Source organism: Pseudogymnoascus destructans (genome assembly GCF_001641265.1).
Source record: "Pseudogymnoascus destructans isolate 20631-21 unplaced genomic scaffold scaffold_1, whole genome shotgun sequence".
In the NCBI taxonomy this organism is placed as follows: Eukaryota; Fungi; Ascomycota; class Leotiomycetes; order Thelebolales; family Thelebolaceae; genus Pseudogymnoascus; species Pseudogymnoascus destructans.
Genome location: NW_020167520.1, coordinates 1894871 through 1915097, shown reverse-complemented (window position 1 = coordinate 1915097; position 20227 = coordinate 1894871). Strand labels below are relative to the sequence as shown.

General features: G+C 50.6%; 7 protein-coding genes across 7 annotated transcripts; 3 read left to right on the top strand and 4 right to left on the bottom strand.

Moving 5' to 3' along the window:
* Positions 1-10: 10 nt before the first annotated feature.
* VC83_00486 (uncharacterized protein) lies at positions 11-2132 on the bottom strand. The gene has a single exon (XM_024464178.1). The coding sequence runs from the start codon at positions 1957-1959 to the stop codon at positions 505-507; it is 1455 nt and encodes a 484-aa protein (XP_024328161.1). The 5' UTR covers positions 1960-2132; the 3' UTR covers positions 11-504.
* Positions 2133-3188: 1056 nt separating this feature from the next.
* HOM3 (Aspartokinase) lies at positions 3189-4934 on the bottom strand (the record flags this gene model as incomplete). Its single annotated transcript, XM_024464177.1, has 4 exons — positions 3189-3286; positions 3340-4583; positions 4635-4715; positions 4771-4934. The coding sequence occupies 4 exons, from the start codon at positions 4932-4934 to the stop codon at positions 3189-3191; spliced, it is 1587 nt and encodes a 528-aa protein (XP_024328158.1).
* Positions 4935-5481: 547 nt separating this feature from the next.
* On the bottom strand, positions 5482-6702 carry VC83_00484 (uncharacterized protein). The gene is made up of 4 exons (XM_024464176.1): positions 6626-6702; positions 6442-6569; positions 6074-6391; positions 5482-6021 (listed from the first exon to the last, which is right to left on the bottom strand). The coding sequence occupies exons 2-4, from the start codon at positions 6515-6517 to the stop codon at positions 5834-5836; spliced, it is 582 nt and encodes a 193-aa protein (XP_024328159.1). The 5' UTR covers positions 6518-6569; positions 6626-6702; the 3' UTR covers positions 5482-5833.
* A 139-nt stretch (positions 6703-6841) lies between these two features.
* Positions 6842-8819, top strand: PEX3 (peroxin). Its single transcript, XM_024464175.1, has 3 exons — positions 6842-7185; positions 7248-7624; positions 7677-8819. Exons 1-3 carry the CDS (start codon positions 7028-7030, stop codon positions 8726-8728), a joined length of 1587 nt encoding a protein of 528 aa, XP_024328163.1. The 5' UTR covers positions 6842-7027; the 3' UTR covers positions 8729-8819.
* Position 8820: 1 nt separating this feature from the next.
* Positions 8821-9810, bottom strand: BET5 (TRAPP subunit bet5). Its single transcript, XM_024464174.1, has 4 exons — positions 9547-9810; positions 9250-9493; positions 9047-9192; positions 8821-8998 (listed from the first exon to the last, which is right to left on the bottom strand). The coding sequence occupies exons 1-4, from the start codon at positions 9581-9583 to the stop codon at positions 8895-8897; spliced, it is 531 nt and encodes a 176-aa protein (XP_024328164.1). The 5' UTR covers positions 9584-9810; the 3' UTR covers positions 8821-8894.
* Positions 9811-12844, top strand: VC83_00480 (uncharacterized protein). Its single transcript, XM_024464173.1, has 7 exons — positions 9811-10153; positions 10203-10278; positions 10329-10478; positions 10529-10928; positions 10978-11390; positions 11436-11573; positions 11631-12844. The coding sequence occupies exons 1-7, from the start codon at positions 10002-10004 to the stop codon at positions 12462-12464; spliced, it is 2163 nt and encodes a 720-aa protein (XP_024328162.1). The 5' UTR covers positions 9811-10001; the 3' UTR covers positions 12465-12844.
* A 3655-nt stretch (positions 12845-16499) lies between these two features.
* On the top strand, positions 16500-20053 carry SAT4 (serine/threonine-protein kinase HAL4/sat4). The gene is made up of 2 exons (XM_024464172.1): positions 16500-18859; positions 18938-20053. The coding sequence occupies exons 1-2, from the start codon at positions 17429-17431 to the stop codon at positions 19067-19069; spliced, it is 1563 nt and encodes a 520-aa protein (XP_024328364.1). The 5' UTR covers positions 16500-17428; the 3' UTR covers positions 19070-20053.
* The last annotated feature ends 174 nt before the right edge of the window (positions 20054-20227 follow it).

Sequence of the window (20227 nt, the reverse complement as noted above, 5' to 3'; positions counted from 1 at the left end):
TATGGAGATTGTTCTGGCTGGCACTAAGTAGCTGCTATTGAATTATTTCAAGGCTGCGTTTATCTACTTCTACCCCCGCGAGCTCTTAATTCTTCTCAGAAACGGATGGCCCGGTTATTGGTTTCGTGGTAATACCGATACTATCACGAAGTCGAGCCATGGCAAGCGTGCTGAGGTCAGTGGTATCTACCACTCCCAAAGCGCCGGAGGCACTGGCTTTTCGTTCAAGTGACCCGGAGACCGTATATTGGTCGCTTGTGGGGAGGCTGTCGTGGTGTCGGTTGCCCTGCTCTATTTGGTCATCGTAGTCATACTCTCTCCAGAAGTCCCGTTTCCCTCGTGCAAGCCGTTTCAGCCAGCCTGGCAGGATGCCACCAGCAGGTCTTGGACTCCAATAGTCAGACTGGTCATAATCGTAAGGAATTATACGGCCATTAGTTATCCATCTTAGGATCCAAGCGGATCCGTTAAGTATGATATAGCTGAGAATTCCACTATCACTTGTCAGTATTCAAGGCCGTGGAGTCTGAAAGTGGACGTGACTAACACTATCAATCCATAAGCAATGGAATAAGTAAATGGCATGATTGCCATAGTCAAGAAAGCAGGCACTGAGTCTCCAATATATCGCCAGTTTATATCGACAGCAGCACGTGTCATCATCGCCCCCACAAGCATTAGAGTGCACCCTGTTGCCCACGAAGGTATGTTGGCAAAAATAGGTCCAAACAACAAGGAGATAAAAAAGCAAAGTCCGGTTACGCAGGCAGTCATCCCGGTAGCCCCTCCTTCGGATACGCCAGCTCCAGACTCGATGTATGCAGTCACGGGCGGAATCCCCAACAGTGACCCTATCGAAATACTCGAAGCATCAACCAGATATGCCACTGCAGATCCTTCGAAGTCTTGCGTATCTTCGTCGATTACGCCACAAAACCTAGCCATAGAATATAGGGTCCCCGTGCAATCCAATATATCCACATAGAGGAAAGTCATTAACGCCACCATAAAGTCTTTAGTTTGGGCGCCCCCGATGTGCCAGTCTTGCACGGCCAAGACGTGCTTGAGAGGTCGGAATGAGACGACCTTCTTGAAATAGTCGAAACTCAAGTTGCCCAATTCTGTATTTGGGAAAGCTGTAACAGCAGTGTTCCGTGGCCAAGAAATGATTGATACGAGCAGGATGCCGAAGCAAAGAGCTCCCTTGACTCGGTACATCATTAAAAAGGCGGTAAATAATCCCCCACAGAAGATACCAAGCCACATAGTTGGATTTCTCATCTTGCCTCCAATGCAGATACCAGTGTCGGCGTCACGCAGTTCAGGGACGCAGCCTGCGAGCTGTAGCGGATCCGCTGTTCCTCCTGTTATTGCCCCTATTCCAGCTTCGTAGGTTAAGCCAATCAGTGCCAAATACAGGCCAATTCCAGCACCGCCAGCGATCTTCAAGCTCGCAGGCAATGACCTCGCAAGCCATTGGCGAATTCCTAGCAAGGTCAATCCAACAAATATTAACCCTTCAACAAATACTGCTGTCAGAGCTAACTGGTAAGAGACAGAGCCTTCTCCGTGGAAACCAACGACTTGGTACGAAAAATACGCGTTAATTCCCATCCCAGGTGCCAGAGCAATAGGCATGTTGGCGAAAAGCCCCATAGCGAAGCTGCTGATGGCTGATATTGCCGCTGTTCCGGTGACAAGGTCGAGGTTTATCTCCTGAACACACTGCAGATATTGCGGATCATCCTTGCAGAGCGGATCCGTCGTTGAAGTGCAGACGCATGTGCCTCCGGTTTGTGAGACTATACCAGCATTCACAGAGATTATGTATGCCATGGCGAAGAATGTAGCGAGCCCGGCTCGTACCTCTGTGAGAAACCTCGTGCCCTTTCGTTCGAACTTGTGGCCCGAAAACTCAAGTCTAAATCGCCGGCCGACTACACTCTTCGCCATCGCCATATTGGTTTTTTCGGCCTATGATAAGTTAGAAATATTCTAGTACGGATGGTCGGGCACGAACCCAACCCATCTTTTTGCAAAAACTTAGTAAGACGACTGCAAGAGAGGTTATGTGAGATTATTGTCACCAAATATGAAATGCTCAGGGGCATTATAGTATGAAATCCACGAAACGTATGTATGTACGAAGGCTATATTCCAATCTACCAGGAAACGCTGTGCGTCGTATTACACGGCTGAGCACCATGCACGTATTCCTGTCATACATACTTCGGCTCGGCACGTTATACATGGCAATTGATACGAAGATGTGCGGTTCAATGCTGGGCGTTATACATCTCACAAGTGCGTGTGTAGCATAAGCCATCCACAGGCAAGCCGGGACGTAAAGTTGGCTCAAGGAAGCGAGTGGATTGGACGAATAGTTTTTAAAGATCGGCTGTTTCAAATATTCGGACATGTATTACTAAGAGGAGCCAGCGAGTCTGTCTTAGTGCCATTCGATGAAAGATGGCGGACTGGAGCCACACGGGTATCTATGCCACCCTCGTACATCGGCTACAAGCGCCAGTGACCAAGATACAGATGATCTGGATAGATGGCAAACAATGCGTCAGTGGCTGAGGAATGACCTGTGCCATTACGCATGGACATCAGCCATCTGGGACATCCCGTTAGGATTGGTGGTTCTGAGGACACCGATGTTGCACTGCAGTCCATTCAGCCCTGGCAGGCAGAATCGCACGCTTAAACAGGTAGCCGTTAGATAATGGTGCTATTATGGAGTATTCGTGGTATGCAAGTTGCTGGCCAAGGAGACACCTCTGATGAGGCACAGCCGGGATGGATAGCTATTGCTATTTTATCTGTCTCACAGAATTATTCGGCCCTTCCCCAATTATCGATATTAGCATTGGTAATGTTTGTCTCTTAACGGATATGAGTGTCGTACAGAAAATATGCTGTGCTATAGCCACCCTTCCTCCAAAGTAGACTAGGGAAACGAATCCATGGACGTAAGATATGATCTACCGACTTTAAATTCTTTAGATGACTTGCTCGCTAAATTTGAATGCTCGTACGAATACAGTACGTCTAGCATTACCAATGGATTTGGCAGGAGTTCTCCACGATCGCTCCCCCTTAAGAGATACACTACTATGCAACAAACCCAGCCCTTCAACGCCTTGTCCTCGGATTGCATGCATTCCCCATATCAAATCAAGGACTTATTCTAAAAATGTAAAAAGGTTTGTGTGCAGGATGTTCATCGCGCGATTTGCTTCGAACGCCTCGACCACACAGGATATATTTATCTCGCTAGCACCTAAAGATATGATTAGCACAGTCAAGTTATAGATTATTGCAGTGATTGCTTACCTTGCGATATCATTTCGATATTCACATTGTTCTCCCCCAGGGTAGAGAACATACGCCCGGCTACACCGATCATATTCTTCATCTCCGCTCCGACAAGACTCAGAATCGCCATCTTAGTCAGAATACTGACTTCACCACAGTCTTCTAATGCTCTCCTCGCCCTCAGTAAATCATCTTCAGAAACTGAGTGAACAGCCATAGAGACATGAACCTCACTCGTTGAGATGAGATCAACGGAAAGTCGTAGCTTATCCAATATGGAGAAGACCTTTGCAAAAAACCCATGAGAGATAGATCGCTTATTCGAGTGTACGTTGATAACAGCAATATGGCTTTTGATAGTAACAGCCGTAGGCCTCTTTGGTGTCTTTCTGGTGCCTGGAATGCTCACACTTCGTGTGCGGATGAGCTGCTGGCCTGGCGCGAGTACTGGATCTGGGAGGACGATTGTGCCATTTCCCCTCGGGTTCTTGACGTTCTTTATGCGGATTCTGATGGGCGGCTGAGCGTGGATAACTTGATCCATAGTAAGGTGATGGATAACCTCTGAACCGTAGAATGTCAACTCTGCAGCTTCCGCAGGCGTAATTGTGCTGAGCAGTCGCGCGGTGGGCACCTTATTGGGGTCGGCGGTGAAGATGCCGTCGACTTCTTTCCACACCTGAAGCTCTTCCGCCTTCAGACCCACAGCCACCAATGCTGCACAGAGATCGGTATAGCCTCTGCCGATTTCGCCGTCCATAAGTCCACCAGGCACGGTGCCGAAGAACCCTGTGAGGACTGGCACTCTGTCTTCGCATGCCAGTACTCTCGCCGTGAGAGACTCCGCCAGCGAATTGTAGAATTCCTGGTTAATCCCTCCAGGCGACTTGAAATTGATGACATCTGATAAATCGACATATTCGGCGTCCACGCCTCTGTCGCGCAGTAGGGCCGTCATGAATCGGCAACTCAATTTCTCGCCGTAGCTGACAATCCGGTCCTTCGACCTGGAGTCGATCTCCAGGTGCCATCGCTGCGCAGCAAGCCTGTATTCGAGTATCTCCTTGCATTCGCTTATGATCTCTGTGGAGAGCACATTCCTGATCTTAAGATCACGGATGCTTGTCTCGGCCGCATGCACATGGTCGTTTTGGATGATTTGAACGAGCCGTTTATATTCCTGGACAAGACTGTCGTAATGAACTGATTCTGTGTCTTTAACGGTGGCGACCGATTCAAGAACACTGTACACTTCTAGGAGGCTTCGATATGTTAGAAACGCTGCATTGGAAGGGCAGTGGTTAATGACTCACCGACTTGTGGTGCCCTCAACCTTTTTACCTGTGCTCCGAGCAGAACATACGACGGCAACACGATTGCCTTTCAGATTTGCCCTATTAATCCCGAGTTAGAAAAGGTCGTGGTCGTCGAATCGCAATGCCAACTTACCGTATAATGTCCTCGGCGATGTTGAATGGAAGCTTGCCGACGCTGGTCCCGCCAAATTTCTGGACAATCCATCCCCCACGACTATTGTTCTTAATTGGAGAGTGACATGCGGTCAGAGAGACGGTTCTCAACCCGTCCTCGTTCTCGAGAAGTGACGGACTCATCCTTCACAGAGACCATATGACTGCAGGGTCAAATACAATGTTAGTTTCTAGCTTTTGGCGGGAGAAACAACCTTAAGAAACGCTACTAGTTTATAGAGGTAAAATGCTTACCTCGTAGTACGTAGCACGCCGATAATCGCTGTGGGGCGGGGGAAAATTGGGCGAGGCTGACTCTTATCTACTACTCTGATACTCTGACCAATAGATAACAGATAGTTTGCAAAAACCCTTCAGCCTTTCGCTCGCGAAGCACGTGACACAAACTACGAACAAGGCTTAGACAAAGAGATTATGACCTTTATGTAGTAGCGCAGCCGATATAACTGAATATAGAACTATAGAATATACTCCGGAAGAAGATACGAAACACGAGGGCAGCCACGTTATTATATAGACGAAGGCTTGATTTGAAAACCCCCACCCGATATACCCCACGACATTCACCTGCATTCTTATTGGGGGCAATTTGATGGCGTGCTATAAGCAACTGCACCAGGCTAAAAGCAGCCAGCTACTCCATTGACTTTGTTTTTCCACGATTACTATTAGTTGTATATTAGTTGTATATTCGTTGCAAGGCTGAGCCTGTCCAAACATCTTCCTTCTATTGCTTCTAGGTCATATTTGTTATTTCGTTATTTTCTCGGCAAGCAACAAAACAAGTGCTCGGGAGAAGTCGTGGCGGCATGATCCTGGCGTAGCTCGCCATCCAACCAGGAACATGTTCGCATGTGTTACTCATATGAGTATACAGCACCAGTCATATCCCAGCCAGAGGTATAGCATTTGTTTAACTGGGTATCATACTCTATGTCGCTCATTTCCCATATTCCCATATTCCCCGCAAAAACATACGCCCATCACCTGGTTCCCATGAACGCCATCCCACGCCTCATATTTTAGAAAATCCCGATCCTAGCTCCCCATCCATCACCCTTCGGATTCGTACTTATTTGGTATGGAAACGGGTTTGACTCACTCGTGGTGATCGGGGGGATATGGTCTTTCTCGCGGTTCACAGTAGTCACAATCTTCATAGCTGTCTTCAGCAGCATCGTCTCCATCGCCTTCCGAACCTTTGCTCGTTCTGGTTTATAGTCAGCATAGTCCTGCTTTTGAGAAGAAAGAAGTAAACCCACCACTCTCTGTTCGTGGGATGGCCAGAGTGACATCTAGGGTCCACTGTTCCCAGCACACCTCTTCCTCCCCTTTGGTGAACCATGCCTTCCTCCGCCGCTTCTCGAAGAACTGGACGGCAATTTGGCCGCGAACACCCGAACTTCTGGACCCCAGGTCCGAGGTAGTATCGAGCTGGCGTATAAGAGAAGATGTCTTTTGTTCAATCAATGTCTCCAGCTCCGCATCCCCCACAACGGGCAGCGTCAGGTCAAGGACATCGTGGGTCCTGGGTCGCACAGAGGGGAAGAATCGGTGGAAGAAGATAGTATGTAGAATGCCTGATAGATGGTAAGTAGAGTGTTTGCGCAGGTACTCAAGCGCCGCATACCTTTTACAACGTCCTTCACAGACGATGGGTCTGCGAAGACTTCCAGAATGTACTCTGGCGGTCGTCGTTGCTCCATCACAAGAAGACCAAAGTAGTCGCCGTCTTTAATCGACTTAATTTCGGGTTTCCTATGCGGCGAAGGATGTTAGAGACGGGAGCTTCCCCAGACGTCTAGCTTCCTCACCGTTCCTATCTATCGCTGCATGGCCATATCGCGAATGGAGGGGTAATGTCATCGTCTATTTGCGGGTTCCGTAAGACAATGACATGGATGGGTCCAAGCTTCAAACCCACGGCGATTCATCCAGCCGCCCAAGGATAAACTTAAATCCGTCCGGACCACGTTACTGTTTCTGACACGCTAAAAAAGTGTTCCCCCATGGCAATACAGCCAAGCGAGCCGAGGGACAACCAAAGCAACCGTGATTCGCAAGCGTACCTGCTCCCAATATGCTACGACCGACGTCAACGAAGTAACCATACCTCGGCTGCCATTAGACTCGTAATATATTCGAGGGGTGTCTTATTTTTGATTCTTAAGTTTCTCATGTAGAAGGGCCGCACTGGTGGCTCCCAGATTTGAGCCATGATCTCTGCAACACGACGATGGTTTCGCCGAAACCGAACCCCAATCGCGATTGGGGTCGGCGTCTTGGGCGCTGGATATATGGCCGCGCAATATGTACTGGGGAAGCTGTCGGATGCGCGCGAGCGCATGAGCAGTGATCGCATAGCAAAGGAGAAGTGGGTTTTATGGCGTGGAGATCCCCCCTCGGCATGAACAGTAGCTGATCGCGTGCGGCTAGCCTTCGGAGGAGGTTCCAACAGAATCAAGAAGATTGTACATTTACCATACTCGCACTTCTCCCGACGGCAACGGATAATGTTATGGCTGAGCTGGAAACAGAGCGGATCACTTTCGCCCTGCAGGAGCAGAAAGCCTCGAAATTAGCAAGGGAGGACCGACCATCGGACCTAGGCTCAACACCACCGTCTGTGACAGACGATGACGGAAGAAGTAATATCAGCCAATTCAGTGAGAGCGGGGTCCATGCAAGCCAGGCCTCTCTGCCTCCCACCACAGCGGATGAAAATGCTCCCCAAAATGGTGCCCAACCAGCACCGACACCACAGAAATCGAGGAAGTCGAAGTTGCAACTATGGAATGACTTGAAAATCAGCGGTAAGAACTATTAAGAATTCGATTATTTGTTGGTTACTAACTATTTCCAAAGCTATCACTAGAGCTTTCACTCTCATATACACATTAGCACTTCTTACGCTCCTCACTCGTATCCAGCTTAACTTGCTAGGCCGTCGCAGCTATCTCTCCAGCGTTGTCTCATTAGCCACAGGCGGGCTCCAAGATTCATTTATCAATCTTGAGAACAACGACGATGACAACACGGACCAAGCATACGGCAATGACTTCGAAACCAACAGGAGATATTTGACGTTCTCCTGGTGGCTGCTACATCGAGGATGGAGAGAGGTTATGTTCAAAGTCCAGAACGCAGTTAAAGATGTGTTCGGCCCATTAAGCCCGAGGGATGACCTGTCTTTAAGCCGGTTCTCTGAGCTGACGCTTGAAGTCCGAAAGAGAGTTGAGGGCGCTACCGAGGCCGACCGTCAGTCCACCAGGTGGCTCCAATATCTCCTGCCATCCCGGGACCAAGAGGATTACGTCCTTCAACAGTCGGGAATGTCAGCTGAATCGCCTGAATCTACTACCCTTGCTTCCTCAAATGCCAGCCCTCTGCGACGCTTATTAGATGAAACGTCGGACCTCATTGACTCGCCGCCATTTACATACGTCCTCACGCTTCTCCTCGATGCTGGATTTTCCACCTTGGTGGACCAGAAGGTCGCTCAGCAAGCATTCAAAGTGCCTGCCCCACCCAGCGACCCTAACTCAGAGCCGAGAATCCAAGAGGTATTCGACCCAAAGCCAATGAAGCTACCCATCGTCCTCGCAACCCTCACGCGCCAAGCTCACCAAATTGGCAATGGCGTCCCGAATGATTATCTCCAAGCGATGGAGCTGGTTGGGGATCTTGAGGCCTTTGCGGCTGTTGTATATTCTAGTAACTGGGAAAATGAAATAACGCCCATGAGCGACGAGGGTGTCGCTAAGAACGGAAAGGCAAAGGAGCCAAACGGAGGTGACCAGGCGGAGTCTGGTATTCTGGGAAGCAGCATTGTCGATGTTGGGGAGGCCAGCGCGTTCGAGAGTGCCTGGGGTAAAGCGACGGAGTCTAGTGGAGGGGTTTTTGAATCTGCTAAATAAGTAAACGAAGAGGGTATCACTAGTAAAACATGTAATTATATATCACGAAGTCATCCAAACATATACGATCATGCATTGCAGAATAAAGCGGTATCTATTTGAAGAAGAGTCACTATTGTTGTTCACTGTAAGGTCAAGCACATGTGAAATTTGGAGGCGTTATATTCTATAATACACCCTTTACGAACTGATCTAAGGCCAGTTCAAACAATTCGTTTGCGACTCCATCGCCTCCTGGGTGCTCTACCGGAGAGAGGGGGTTTTTCACCACTATATGTATTAGCAACGGATCCACAACTTATGACTGGGTAGAAATACCGAATTCCACGTAGAGGTTCACATATATCTGATGGAGAACATTCCGCATATTGAGACTTTGTGTATCGGTGAGCATCACAAACTTGATGCTCGTCGGCGTTTCGTAGTAGTGGAGTTTATATTGCCCCGTCCGGTACGATATGAAGCTGCACGCAATCGTATTAGCCAAGCCCATCAGGAAGTATAGCTGCGGGCGCTCTAACCTGTCATCATCGCCTCCCAACTTCCTAACCATATTTCGCAAAGAGAATATTGTTCCAAAGATAAGTTTCGCATCGTCTTTCGCGCTCAGCCGAGCCGGTCGAGCTCGGGCTGGACCCAGGTCTACTGTAACATCGTTGCTTATGCTGCTGGAGTCTGAGACGGGCCTTCCCTTCGTATGTCCCGGACCAGCAATGGAGCTGGGGTTGTCTTGCCTCGCCCAGAGCTTGCTGTAGATGCACTCCGCTGCCGCTGAATCAGTATCCAGGAGTCCGCCGTCGAAAGGGATATGAACTTACTATGCCTATCGAAGATGTAGAAGGAGTAAACTACCATGATTCCGCAGTCCTCAAAGCTGGATGCGGGCTAAGATCCATGGACTCCTCGTAATGGCTCAATTGGTGTTGTCACGGGCCAACAAGGTGCAAACAGGACCCTCCACATCGTCGTTGGCCTTGTGGAGTGGGCCACCTCTATGGCCCTCGCGCTAGCATGGTCAAGCTTTTCGCTTCGCCTGGAACAATACCCTGGCTGGAAGTCGGGAGCGGAGTAACTTTGATCAACCAAATATCCACATGACAGTAGCTTTAGCCAGGGAACGGGGGGTTTTCAGCTTTCGATCTTGAGCACTGCAACCGCATCGCCTCTCGTGTCGCGTTGATGACTCCGACGGTCCTACGCATTTACTGTCTCAAACCTTACGGGGGATATATAATATCTCCTCTCTCAAAACCCGCTGGCGTAAAAGGCTAAGATGGAGCCTCGTTCAGCCTCAGAAGGCGGGGCCCATATCGCAGATCAGGTCGAGCCAGCGAATAAGCAAACGCAATGTCCTGGGGAAGATGAATATGTGCAACCCGTCTCCCTGGCTCAGCAAGCGCAGCCTAGGTTTTTAAGTAATAACAGGTACATTTATCTAATTACTATTGTATTTCTTGTGCTGATGTTATAATAGCAAGGCGCCGATGTCTGAATACCAAAGCCCGTTAAGGCAGCATCAACGGACTCCTTCTATGCACCAGCCGGTCAAGGTAAGTAGGCCAACGCGCATTTATATGTAATTATACTAACACCGTTTCAGGAGACACCCAACGCTCGCTCAGAATACAAAAACAGTGAAGATGATGGGAAGTCGCAGCACCACATCAACCAGTATATTATTGGGGAGGAGATTGGGCGCGGGTCTTTTGGCGCAGTCCACCTTGCCGCGGACCAGTATGGCAATGAATTTGTTAGTTTCACAGACTCCGCATGTTCGTGCTTAAAACTAAACGTCTGCAGGCAGTCAAGGAGTTCTCAAAGTCTAGGTTAAGAAAACGTGCGAGATCTAACTTTCTCCGCCGTCCTCATGCCGCATTCCGCTCTGGCAAGTCGCCTACCGGCAGTGGTCTTAACTCCCCTCTTCACCATAATCCCATGCCGGGCATGGGAGGTGATGGGCCAGAAGGTTCACTGCATCTGATCAAGGAAGAGATTGCCATCATGAAGCAGCTCCATCACCCAAATCTCGTTTCCTTGATTGAGGTTCTAGATGATCCCCAGGAAGATTCACTGTACATGGTGCTGGAAATGTGCAAAAAGGGGGTCATAATGAAAGTTGGACTCGGAGAAAGGGCAGATCTCTACGACACAGAGAGCTGCAGGTACTGGTTCCGCGATATGATACTGGGCATAGAGTTCCGTAAGTCTACAGCGGTTGACACAGCTCGTAAATTACTGACAGTCAAAAGTTCACGCGCAAGGAATTGCCCACCGGGATATCAAGCCAGATAATCTCCTCCTCACGGCAGACGACGTGTTGAAGGTTGTGGATTTTGGCGTTTCGGAAATGTTCGAGAAGGATCCAGAAATGATGACAGCTAAGTCGGCTGGATCTCCTGCATTCCTGCCTCCGGAGCTTTGTGTAGTGAAGCATGGTGATGTCTCGGGTCGAGCAGCAGATATCTGGTCGATGGGCATCTCGTTATATTGCCTACGTTTGGGGCACATACCATTCGAGAAGACTGGAATCCTGGAGTTGTATGACTCCATTCAGAATGACAAGGTCGATTGCACGCCAGTTGATGATCCGAACTTTGTCGACCTGATTTACCGCATTCTCGAGAAGGATGCAAAGAAGAGGATAACCATGGACGAGCTCAGGGTAAGATTCTTTGGCAGTTTACGTGGGACTTACTGACGGCTTTAGGAACATCCTTGGGTGACAAAAGACGGCATTGACCCTCTCCTGTCCAAGGAGGAGAATATTTCGGACCTTCTCGAGCCTCCGACGCAGATAGAGATGAATCATGCCATCACCTCCAATATCGGAGGCCTCCTCATCGTCGTACGTCTTCCCATATGCAGCATGAAAAAATGAATGCAACCACTAACTCCCACCCAGATGAAAGCCGTCAACAAGTTCAAGAGCCTGTTGTACAAGAAGCACCCCGAGCGAACACGGGGCCTCTTCGGCGGACACAAACAACTGTTTCAGCCGCCCGCACAAATGCACGAGTCGGATTTCGAAGCGAAGCATGTGCCCCAACGGACGAAATCCAAGCGCCAAGACCACTTCTCCACCATCGCAAGCACAAAGAGCTTCCCAGACGAACTCGACCTTCCCGACGCCGTGACATCCGAACCGGGCCAGGCGACAGAAACCTCATCCACCTCCAACCCCCTAGACTCCGCCGCCCCGTATGCCAACAACGACAACAACAACAAATTCCGCACTTCCCCCCCCCCAACCTTCACCACCATCAGAACCACAACCACCACTCCCTCCCCCCTCCCCTCCCCCTCCGGCCTCGGCCAGGCCCGCTACCCCCTCCACGAAGCACCACTCTACCTCCGCGTCGGCTCCGGCCACGTCGACCACCCCAACACCGACAGTGATAGCATCGCCCAGTCCCCCGCCGCAGCCGAGTTCAACATCTACGACAAAGCGTACCGCGAGGTAGTCGCGCGGATAAGGGGGGTGAGTGAGAACACGCTGGTGTACCTCAATAGACGGGTGAGCGCGTGGGATTCAGCCAAGACGGGCGGGAGGGCCGCGCCGGGTGGTGATGGTTCTGCTGATCCTGCTGCTAATCTTGATTCTGCTGCTGTTTCTGATCCTGCTACCACCACTGCTGCTACTGACGGTACCGGTGCTCCTAATGACGCGAAATCAGCTACACCGTCCTCCGCGGCGCATCCGGCGAACCAGGCACCGGAAGAGACGCACCAGGCGTAGCGAGCGGTCCCTGAGCGCGCGGGTAATGTGGCACGAGCTCGAGCTGTGTTGGACGTTGGACATGTGTGATCGGCGCTTGAGCTAGGAACGGGCAGACAGGGGAGCTTCCTTCCCACATCTACTCCTGCTGCCGTTGGAGCTCTTCTGCAGCATTGTCATAGCTCCAGTAGCGTGGAAGGCGGGGATCAGCGCAGCTTGGAGCTTGCTTTCATGCCGGCGGTTTGGGACGTTTGGGACTGATGCCGGTGTGCTGCGGGTCGGTTGATACCGGAGCGGTATCGGGGAGGGTTGTCTCCTTGTTGTTGGCCCCGGCGGTGTGGTGCCGTGAGGGAGGAAGGGTCGGCCGCCTGCGCGCTGGCGGGGTGTGCGGGGCGCGGGGGACGGGGGGAGGGGGGAGGGGGGATGGGGGATGGGGGATACCTGGTTTGGCTTGCTTCTCTGCAGGTCTGCATGCTAGGCGGTATAGTGCCGGTGCAGTGCTATACTCTACTATCTGCCCTCCTGCACCCGTATGAAGACGCTATGAGGGATTTTCCAGCACCTCACACCTCATACCTCACTTGCTATCTGCTGCGTTTTTGATAAGGCGGTGTAAGGCGCTGTGCGTGCGGTCTTGCATGTGTCTGTGCAGGCAGCGTTGGTCATGCTATGTCTTTTGTCGTGGCATGGCGAACCGTGCGGTGGTTGTGATGTGTACTACTCTATCTACGCTGCACTCCTCTCTACCTATTTTGTCTGTATAACGTGGCACAGCACCCGTGGCGGAGGGGTGTGTATGCGCGACCGAGCCATGTGCAGCGGTGGAAGCTACAGGGCTGTAGGGGGATGTCTGGAATTGGAATAAGGGGGCTGGCTTGATGGGGACGGGGAAGCTCATCGCATACCGTAAGCTTCGATGGAGGGGGGTATGCATGCTTTAGTGCCTGTTGGAGATCGTTGCAGATGGATGTTGGTGCTTCTACGGTATTCGGGCGTTGGAGTGGGAAGAAGGATGGGATGGGATGGTGTGGGTGTTTGGTTTGAGTTGTTTGATATCACCACCCCTAGAAAATGCAATACCGCTATGAATGAGCGGAGTTTTTTGTGATACTGTGATACAGACGCCCAACCAGCCAGCCAGACAGCACTGATATGGGAATTTTGATATCGCTAACATGACGTAAGTGCATACATCCATCGGGCAGGTCCGAATTATTTCGTCTTCGCTGTGCACAAAAAACACCCGCACGGTGATGATGTGAGCATCATCACCGTGCGGGTGTTTTTCGTCGTCCTGCTTACAAACGCAACGGATGTAGTATCGTTGTTCGAGCTGCGCGCGGGGAAGCAGCATGTGTTGCCAGCCACCAGCCAAGACCGAGAATGAGTCTTGACCGCTGTACGGGTATCTCGTGAGTAAACAAAAAAAAAAAAAAAAGCACGTTGCGACGCGGCGTGTTCTATTTATCAAATACTGGAGAACACTCAGAAATGCGCCGCTTGTACGGAGTAACTTACTGTAGAGCGCGGTCCTGCGGTGGGATAGCCGGGTGTGAGAACCGTGACTTTGGACTGACTAAAGCTCATGCATCTTTCGCTGTGGCTGATTTGGGAAGGCGTCGGCGAAGCTAAGGCGGGATGATGACATGAATGGGAGGGTTGGGGGGCTTAGTTAGGAGAACAATGCTACAGCGGCTCGGATTTTCCATGTTGACCAAACCACACTCCGGATGCGCCGTACGCGTCAGACTCAGCCACCAAAGATTCGTGGTGAAAATGGATACGGTGCAACAAAGCCAATAGTTTTTAATGCTGTCTGCCAACTACTCGCAGCTAACAACCCTTCGCGTAATCCACCGTCACAACGACGTAGATCAAGTCCTAACATGAGACTTTCCACACTATTAAACCCCAGCCAATTGAAGCAGCACGTGTTGCTTCTCATGATGTATCAGCTATTAAAGAATGGTTTCGTGAATTCAAAAGATGTGTGTAATCAATTAGATGTTACATGTGTTAGTGCCTACAGCAGTAAAGGAGGTAAAGTCATAACTTATGTACTTATCTTACATTATATTATTCTAATTTATATAGCTTTACTACAAGCTCTAGAGAATCGTCAAAGTCTTACAGTAATCGAGACAATTTTACCACAATAATCTACACGGTAGTGAGAGAGTCGCAGTATCGGATTCAGGATATACAAACTCTTAAGCTTATAATGGAATATCTACAGCATTTTATTCAACACTCTACACCATCTATAAAGGCAAAGTTACTTATAATGGACTCTCATATTTCTCATGAAGTTCCGGAATTCATAATACTCGCAAATCAAAACAACATACCTTCTCACCTTACGCATATATTACAGCCTCTTGATGTTACTGTGTTCGCGCAGTATAAGCATTGGCACCGTCGTGCAATTCAGCAAGCAATTTGAAATTTCGACACTAACTATAATGTTATTTTAACAATCCGAACACAAGCAAGTCAAGATCTTTCAAATTGGAGTTAGAGATTTGAAGAGATCCTTAGCTCACCGTCTCGTCATAGATGGACATCCTCTTGGAGATTCAAATACAGTTAACAGAAAGTACATTGGTTCACTTAGAGCTTAAACGTAGATCACTGCTATAATGACGGAGCAAAGACGGCGGAAAATCAGAAGTAGAAAGTCTATTCAAAAGGGCGGAGCTGTTACAGTTGAACAAGCACGAAAGAAGATTCATGAGAAGATAGTAAAGGAGCACGTTATAGAAGAAGCGGAAGAGGAGATGGAGTTGTAGCGACAACTAGCGGCTAAAGAAGGCGGTTTTGTCGATTTTTCAAGCCTTAACTACGACTTGATTGCAAGCGCGAGTGAAGATGAATCACTGCCCGACAACAACATAGATCCTAATTTGTTTTAAATAGTTTTAATTTATTATTTACCTATCTAAGATGGCACACTTTGCTTTTGTGGCACACTCGCCAACCGCCTCCAGGCGGTAATAGATGGGGTTTGGCCACCACTGGGATTTATTTCTTTGCCCTATTTTTGTGGGCTGGGCTGGGCGAGGTTGGCCCTGGTGGCCCACATTCTAACGAATCACTCGTCGGCGAGTCGTCGGCGAGTGATTCGTCATCGGCGAGTGATTCGTCATATAGAGTAGAGTGTACGGTTAGGGTTACGAGGATCCTGAGTGTTGGCGGCGATGATTCAAAGACCGTTAACATCGGCATCTGCACCTGGCCTTGCATGCTGCGGTATTAAAAGGTACACCCATTTTTTTGACTTGTGGTGATTCTGTTGCATAAACTAAAACACTGCGACTCTGACTAACTACTGCTGCTGCTGTACATGGTGAGACCAGCCGACACAAAAGTGAGAAAAGAAAAAAAGGAAGCCCAAAAGTAACCTTGCTATCTATCTATCTTTTCCCACTCCCACCTTGCTATCTATCTATCTTTTCCCACTCCCTACTTCTGCTTCTATTTCCAACCATCTCTTTCCCCCCCCGAAATGACGGGACATCGATACGTCCCTCTCCTCTCGTTCCCCGATCCGGCTCTCTCATTATAGCTCGGCGGTCTCTGCTACTCCGAATTCCATTTACATCCGGCCCACCACCAACCGACTGTCAGAAAAATTAAATCCCTCATATCGGACAAAAGTACCATTTGCCTTTCCCCTGGTTCGTACAAATCGACTGAACTGAACCCCCTTGGACTACCTCATGCTTGAGTACACGCAACTCTCTTGTAGTGTATCTCTTCAACAACGGGTCTCTGATCTCTGATCTCTGGTCTCTGGTTCTGGTGTCTGGTGTCTGGTGTCTGGTGTCTGGTGTCTGGTGTCTGGTGTCTGGTGTCTGGTGTCTGGTGTCTGGTGTCTGGTGTCTGGTGTCTGGTGTCTGGTCTCTGGTCTCTGGCCTCTGGTCTTTATCTTGCCCTGGCCCTTAACTCGCCCTTAACTCGCCTTAACTCGCCCTTAACTCGCCCTTAACTCGCCCTACTCGAATCTCAACTCGCCCTTTTTATAATATATCAGTCATATTACCGCCTACGGATCACCACTCTCTGTCTCGCTCTACCTCTCTCTACCTCGCTCTACCTCTCTCTACCTCGCTCTACCTCGATTCTACGTATCTTCAAATCTCAAATCTCCTGGCGGCGGCCTTTGGTGTCTATTACCTACCCATCCCCTACCATCCACCACCACCACCACCACCACCCAATTACCACCAACCACCACCCCCAACCAGAAATTACAAAACAAACCACCAAATTCCGAGCAATTCTGAGCGATTCATACACACCCAGTCCACATCGCCACCATCTGCTCAATTTCCCTTCTTCAACTCCGTATATTATACCAAACACCTCTCTCCTGCTCTTCCATACCTTCCACAACTGGTTTTCTCGAACTCAATCGCCTCGCCACTGAGGAATTGCCGCTCCAGAGTGCTCAGTGTTCCACCATCGACGACCCTTCAGACCCCTACGACATTGTCATATCGTCACTCCAAGACACCATTCTAATCGCCTGCGACCCCCCTCCCAACTTCACTACAGCAAAACCTCCGCGCGCGCGCATCATCATCATCATCATTGTCGTCATTCCATCTCAAAAACAAAATAGAAATTACAGCTTTATTTGCTGAAAGCTTTCTCCTACCAGGGCCGTGAAGGCCCCGCGACCGCGGAGGCGGCCCTCTTAATAATCCTTTTTTTTTTTTATCTTTTATCTTATATTTTATATTTTCTCAGTTGCTTACACAGCTGCTACCTTGGACGTGCTACCTTGGACGAACCTTTGCTCTCTTATTCGCACGATCAGGTAGCACATGCAATCCATCGACATTCTGACGGTTTACTGCGACACATATTAATTATCGTTCCACAAGAAAACCGCCTAAAGAGCCTACCGGTACAGCGCGGTATAGCCGACGCCTCACAAATCTTACCACCAAAGGCCCAAAAACCCCCACGCACCAGCCACCATGACCGCTATCCTCCCGCATCGCGATGCTGACAAAGCGACCTCATCACTCCTCACAGTCCCAAGGAAACCCTCCTTTGATGGCGGTGATGGCGCTGCAGGCGCAGCATCGTCAGGGTCGCCACCAACCAGTGGACAAGGTACGCACGATACAGCCAATGGGGCTGCGCCACACTCCGACCACACCAGTCACAGGCCGGCGAACGAGAAGCAATCCATGACCAAGCGGCTCACTCGCATGTTCTCCGCGCGTGACACCAACAAAACCGGCTCCGGCTCCGAAAGTGGCGGTACAAAATCACCCCCCCACGCCACAACGCCCGTGCCTGGAGAGCCATCAACGGCGCCTACCTCTCGACACGCCCCGCCTTCACATCAACAATCTTCGTTGGAAAAGATCCCAATAATGCCGAAACCTAAAGAGAAACCCAAAGAGCCACAGTGGCCGGCTCAGCGATACATCCTCGTCCCTGATGTACCCGGTGGCCATGAACATCACCTGAAGAGCGCCAAGCGCCAAGAGAAGCTGTCCGACATGCTGCGCGACATGCTGATCGGCAAGAAGAAGCCGATGGAGGCACACGAGGGCGAGCAGCAATTATCGCTCATGTCGAGCTGGGTGGACCAGCTGAAGCGCGAGCGCGAGGCCCTGGCCTCGACCGACAAGAAGGGCGGCCCGAACACAACAGCGACGCTGGTGGAGAAGTATGGCAAGTGCCAAGAGATCGTAGGCCGCGGCGCCTTCGGTATCGTGCGCATCTCGCACAAGCGCAAGGAGGGCGACAACGAGCAGCTCTTTGCCGTCAAAGAGTTCCGCCGCCGCCCCGACGAGAGCGAGAAGCGGTATAGCAAGCGCCTCACCTCCGAGTTCTGCATCTCCTCCTCCCTCCGCCACCCCAACGTCATCCACACCCTCGACCTGCTCCAGGATTCCAAGGGCGACTACTGCGAAGTGATGGAGTTCTGCGCTGGCGGCGACCTGTATACCCTCGTCCTCGCAGCGGGCAAGCTCGAAGTCGCCGAGGCAGACTGCTACTTCAAGCAGCTCATGCGCGGCGTCGAGTACATGCACGAGATGGGCGTCGCCCACCGGGACCTCAAGCCCGAGAACCTCCTCCTCACCACCCACGGCGCGCTCAAAATCACCGACTTCGGCAACGGCGAGTGCTTCCGCATGGCCTGGGAGACGGACGCGCACATGGTCTCCGGCCTCTGCGGCAGCGCCCCATACATCGCGCCCGAGGAGTACGTCGACAAGGAATTCGACGCCCGCGCCGTCGACGTCTGGGCCACGGGCGTCATATACATGGCCATGCGCACGGGCCGGCACCTGTGGCGCGTCGCTCGCAAGGACGAGGACGAGTTCTACGAGCGCTACCTCGAGGGGCGTCGCGACGAGGAGGGCTATGGTCCTATTGAGAGTCTGGCTCGCGTGAGTAGCCCTCGCCCATCACCCAGCACTTCTGCTACTTCTGTCGTGTCGCGCAGCAAGAGACTAACTGATCGACAGGCCCGCTGCCGAAATGTCATTTACTCCATCCTTGACCCGAATCCGAGCCGGCGCATCACGGCGAGCCAGGTGTTGAAGTCGGAGTGGGGTCGCGAGGTGAAGCTGTGTAAGGCGGGCGAGGAGGGGATTTAAGACTTCTTTCCTCTTGAAAAAGACTTGCTCGCGCGCGCGAGATGAGGATGGGGGTTTCTTTTTATAAACTCCTCGTTCGTGGAGCGGTCGGCGCATGACCACCACGACGATCCCAATCCCCATCTCCCGCTCTCCACCGAACGCATGAGCTCCGCAACCCTGCGCGAACCTTTTTTTTCCCTGCAGAAAAGATACGCACGACCACGCAACGAGGACGAAATGGATTGCAGCGCTTCAATGAGCATCCTCAAATCGCCACACGTGCAAATAGACTTTCGAACTTTTTTTTTCTACATCTGTTCTATTATTATAGAGAGCCATTCTTAACACACACCGCACGATACCAATCGCAAGCAGGCGGGGACGGACGGGCCGTTTTTCTTCATTTAACGCTGCCCGAGTTCCACACTTTTCTTTTTATTATCTTTGGGAGGGAGTTGGCGATGCATACCATCACCCCATCATGCACCGGCGTTCATTGTTTTTATCCAAAAGGAGTTTTCCAGGCGTTAGCGAAAGAGACAAACGACGGCGGCAGAGGCAGCGCACGCGCGTGATTTTTTAGAGAGCAACAGCATCATATACGTGTGGGTGGCGGAATGAATTAGCCACCTTTGGTTTTGTATGGGTTTTGCTGGGTCTGCTTTTTGTTATTTTTTTTACTCTTTTTTGGTCGGCCGGCTGAGCGTTCCGAATTGCATCAACGACGTCATGACACCTGTGCCCTGTTTTCTGTTTTTCTTCTTTAATGTTACGGGTGGATGATGGGAGGAGAGGAAAGGAAAATAAGACGGATGGATGAGGGAGGAAAGGAAAATAAGACGGATGGATGAGGGAGGAAAGGAAAATAAGACGGATGGATGAGGGAGGAACAGGGGAACCCGATCGGTCTGGCGGCTTCTTTTTTTTTTATAGCCTTAATTGCTCGTGGAGTCTCTACACTCTGCGTGCTGCTCAGTCGACGGGTTGGGGGTTTGAAGGGGGGAGTTGGATAGTTGGGGAGGGGAGGGGGGATAGATAGAGAAGGAATGAAGAAGTCCAGTGAATACATGGATTTGGAAGACTTTTGACTACTTTGGAGGTGTTGATTGTGATGAGTGATGACCTTGTGAATGCGCGAGAGAATGGTAGGATGTGAGAACCGTAGGCTGCGTACCT

Coding starts and splice junctions, on each gene's coding strand:
- VC83_00486 (XM_024464178.1), bottom strand. CDS start 1,959: ATGGCGATGGCGAAGAGTGTAGTCGGCCGGCGATTTAGACTTGAGTTT.
- VC83_00484 (XM_024464176.1), bottom strand. CDS start 6,517: ATGGAGCAACGACGACCGCCAGAGTACATTCTGGAAGTCTTCGCAGAC. Junction 6,392..6,441: donor TGTGAAGGACGTTGTAAAAG/GTATGCGGCGCT, acceptor ACCATCTATCAG/GCATTCTACATACTATCTTC. Junction 6,022..6,073: donor CATCCCACGAACAGAGAGTG/GTGGGTTTACTT, acceptor ACTATAAACCAG/AACGAGCAAAGGTTCGGAAG.
- PEX3 (XM_024464175.1), top strand. CDS start 7,028: ATGATCTCTGCAACACGACGATGGTTTCGCCGAAACCGAACCCCAATC. Junction 7,186..7,247: donor GATCGCATAGCAAAGGAGAA/GTGGGTTTTATG, acceptor GCGTGCGGCTAG/CCTTCGGAGGAGGTTCCAAC. Junction 7,625..7,676: donor GAATGACTTGAAAATCAGCG/GTAAGAACTATT, acceptor CTATTTCCAAAG/CTATCACTAGAGCTTTCACT.
- BET5 (XM_024464174.1), bottom strand. CDS start 9,583: ATGGTAGTTTACTCCTTCTACATCTTCGATAGGCATA. Junction 9,494..9,546: donor CTACATCTTCGATAGGCATA/GTAAGTTCATAT, acceptor ATTCAGCGGCAG/CGGAGTGCATCTACAGCAAG. Junction 8,999..9,046: donor GAACCTCTACGTGGAATTCG/GTATTTCTACCC, acceptor TAATACATATAG/TGGTGAAAAACCCCCTCTCT.
- VC83_00480 (XM_024464173.1), top strand. CDS start 10,002: ATGGAGCCTCGTTCAGCCTCAGAAGGCGGGGCCCATATCGCAGATCAG. Junction 10,279..10,328: donor CTATGCACCAGCCGGTCAAG/GTAAGTAGGCCA, acceptor ACACCGTTTCAG/GAGACACCCAACGCTCGCTC. Junction 11,391..11,435: donor TAACCATGGACGAGCTCAGG/GTAAGATTCTTT, acceptor TGACGGCTTTAG/GAACATCCTTGGGTGACAAA.
- SAT4 (XM_024464172.1), top strand. CDS start 17,429: ATGACCGCTATCCTCCCGCATCGCGATGCTGACAAAGCGACCTCATCA. Junction 18,860..18,937: donor CTATTGAGAGTCTGGCTCGC/GTGAGTAGCCCT, acceptor ACTGATCGACAG/GCCCGCTGCCGAAATGTCAT.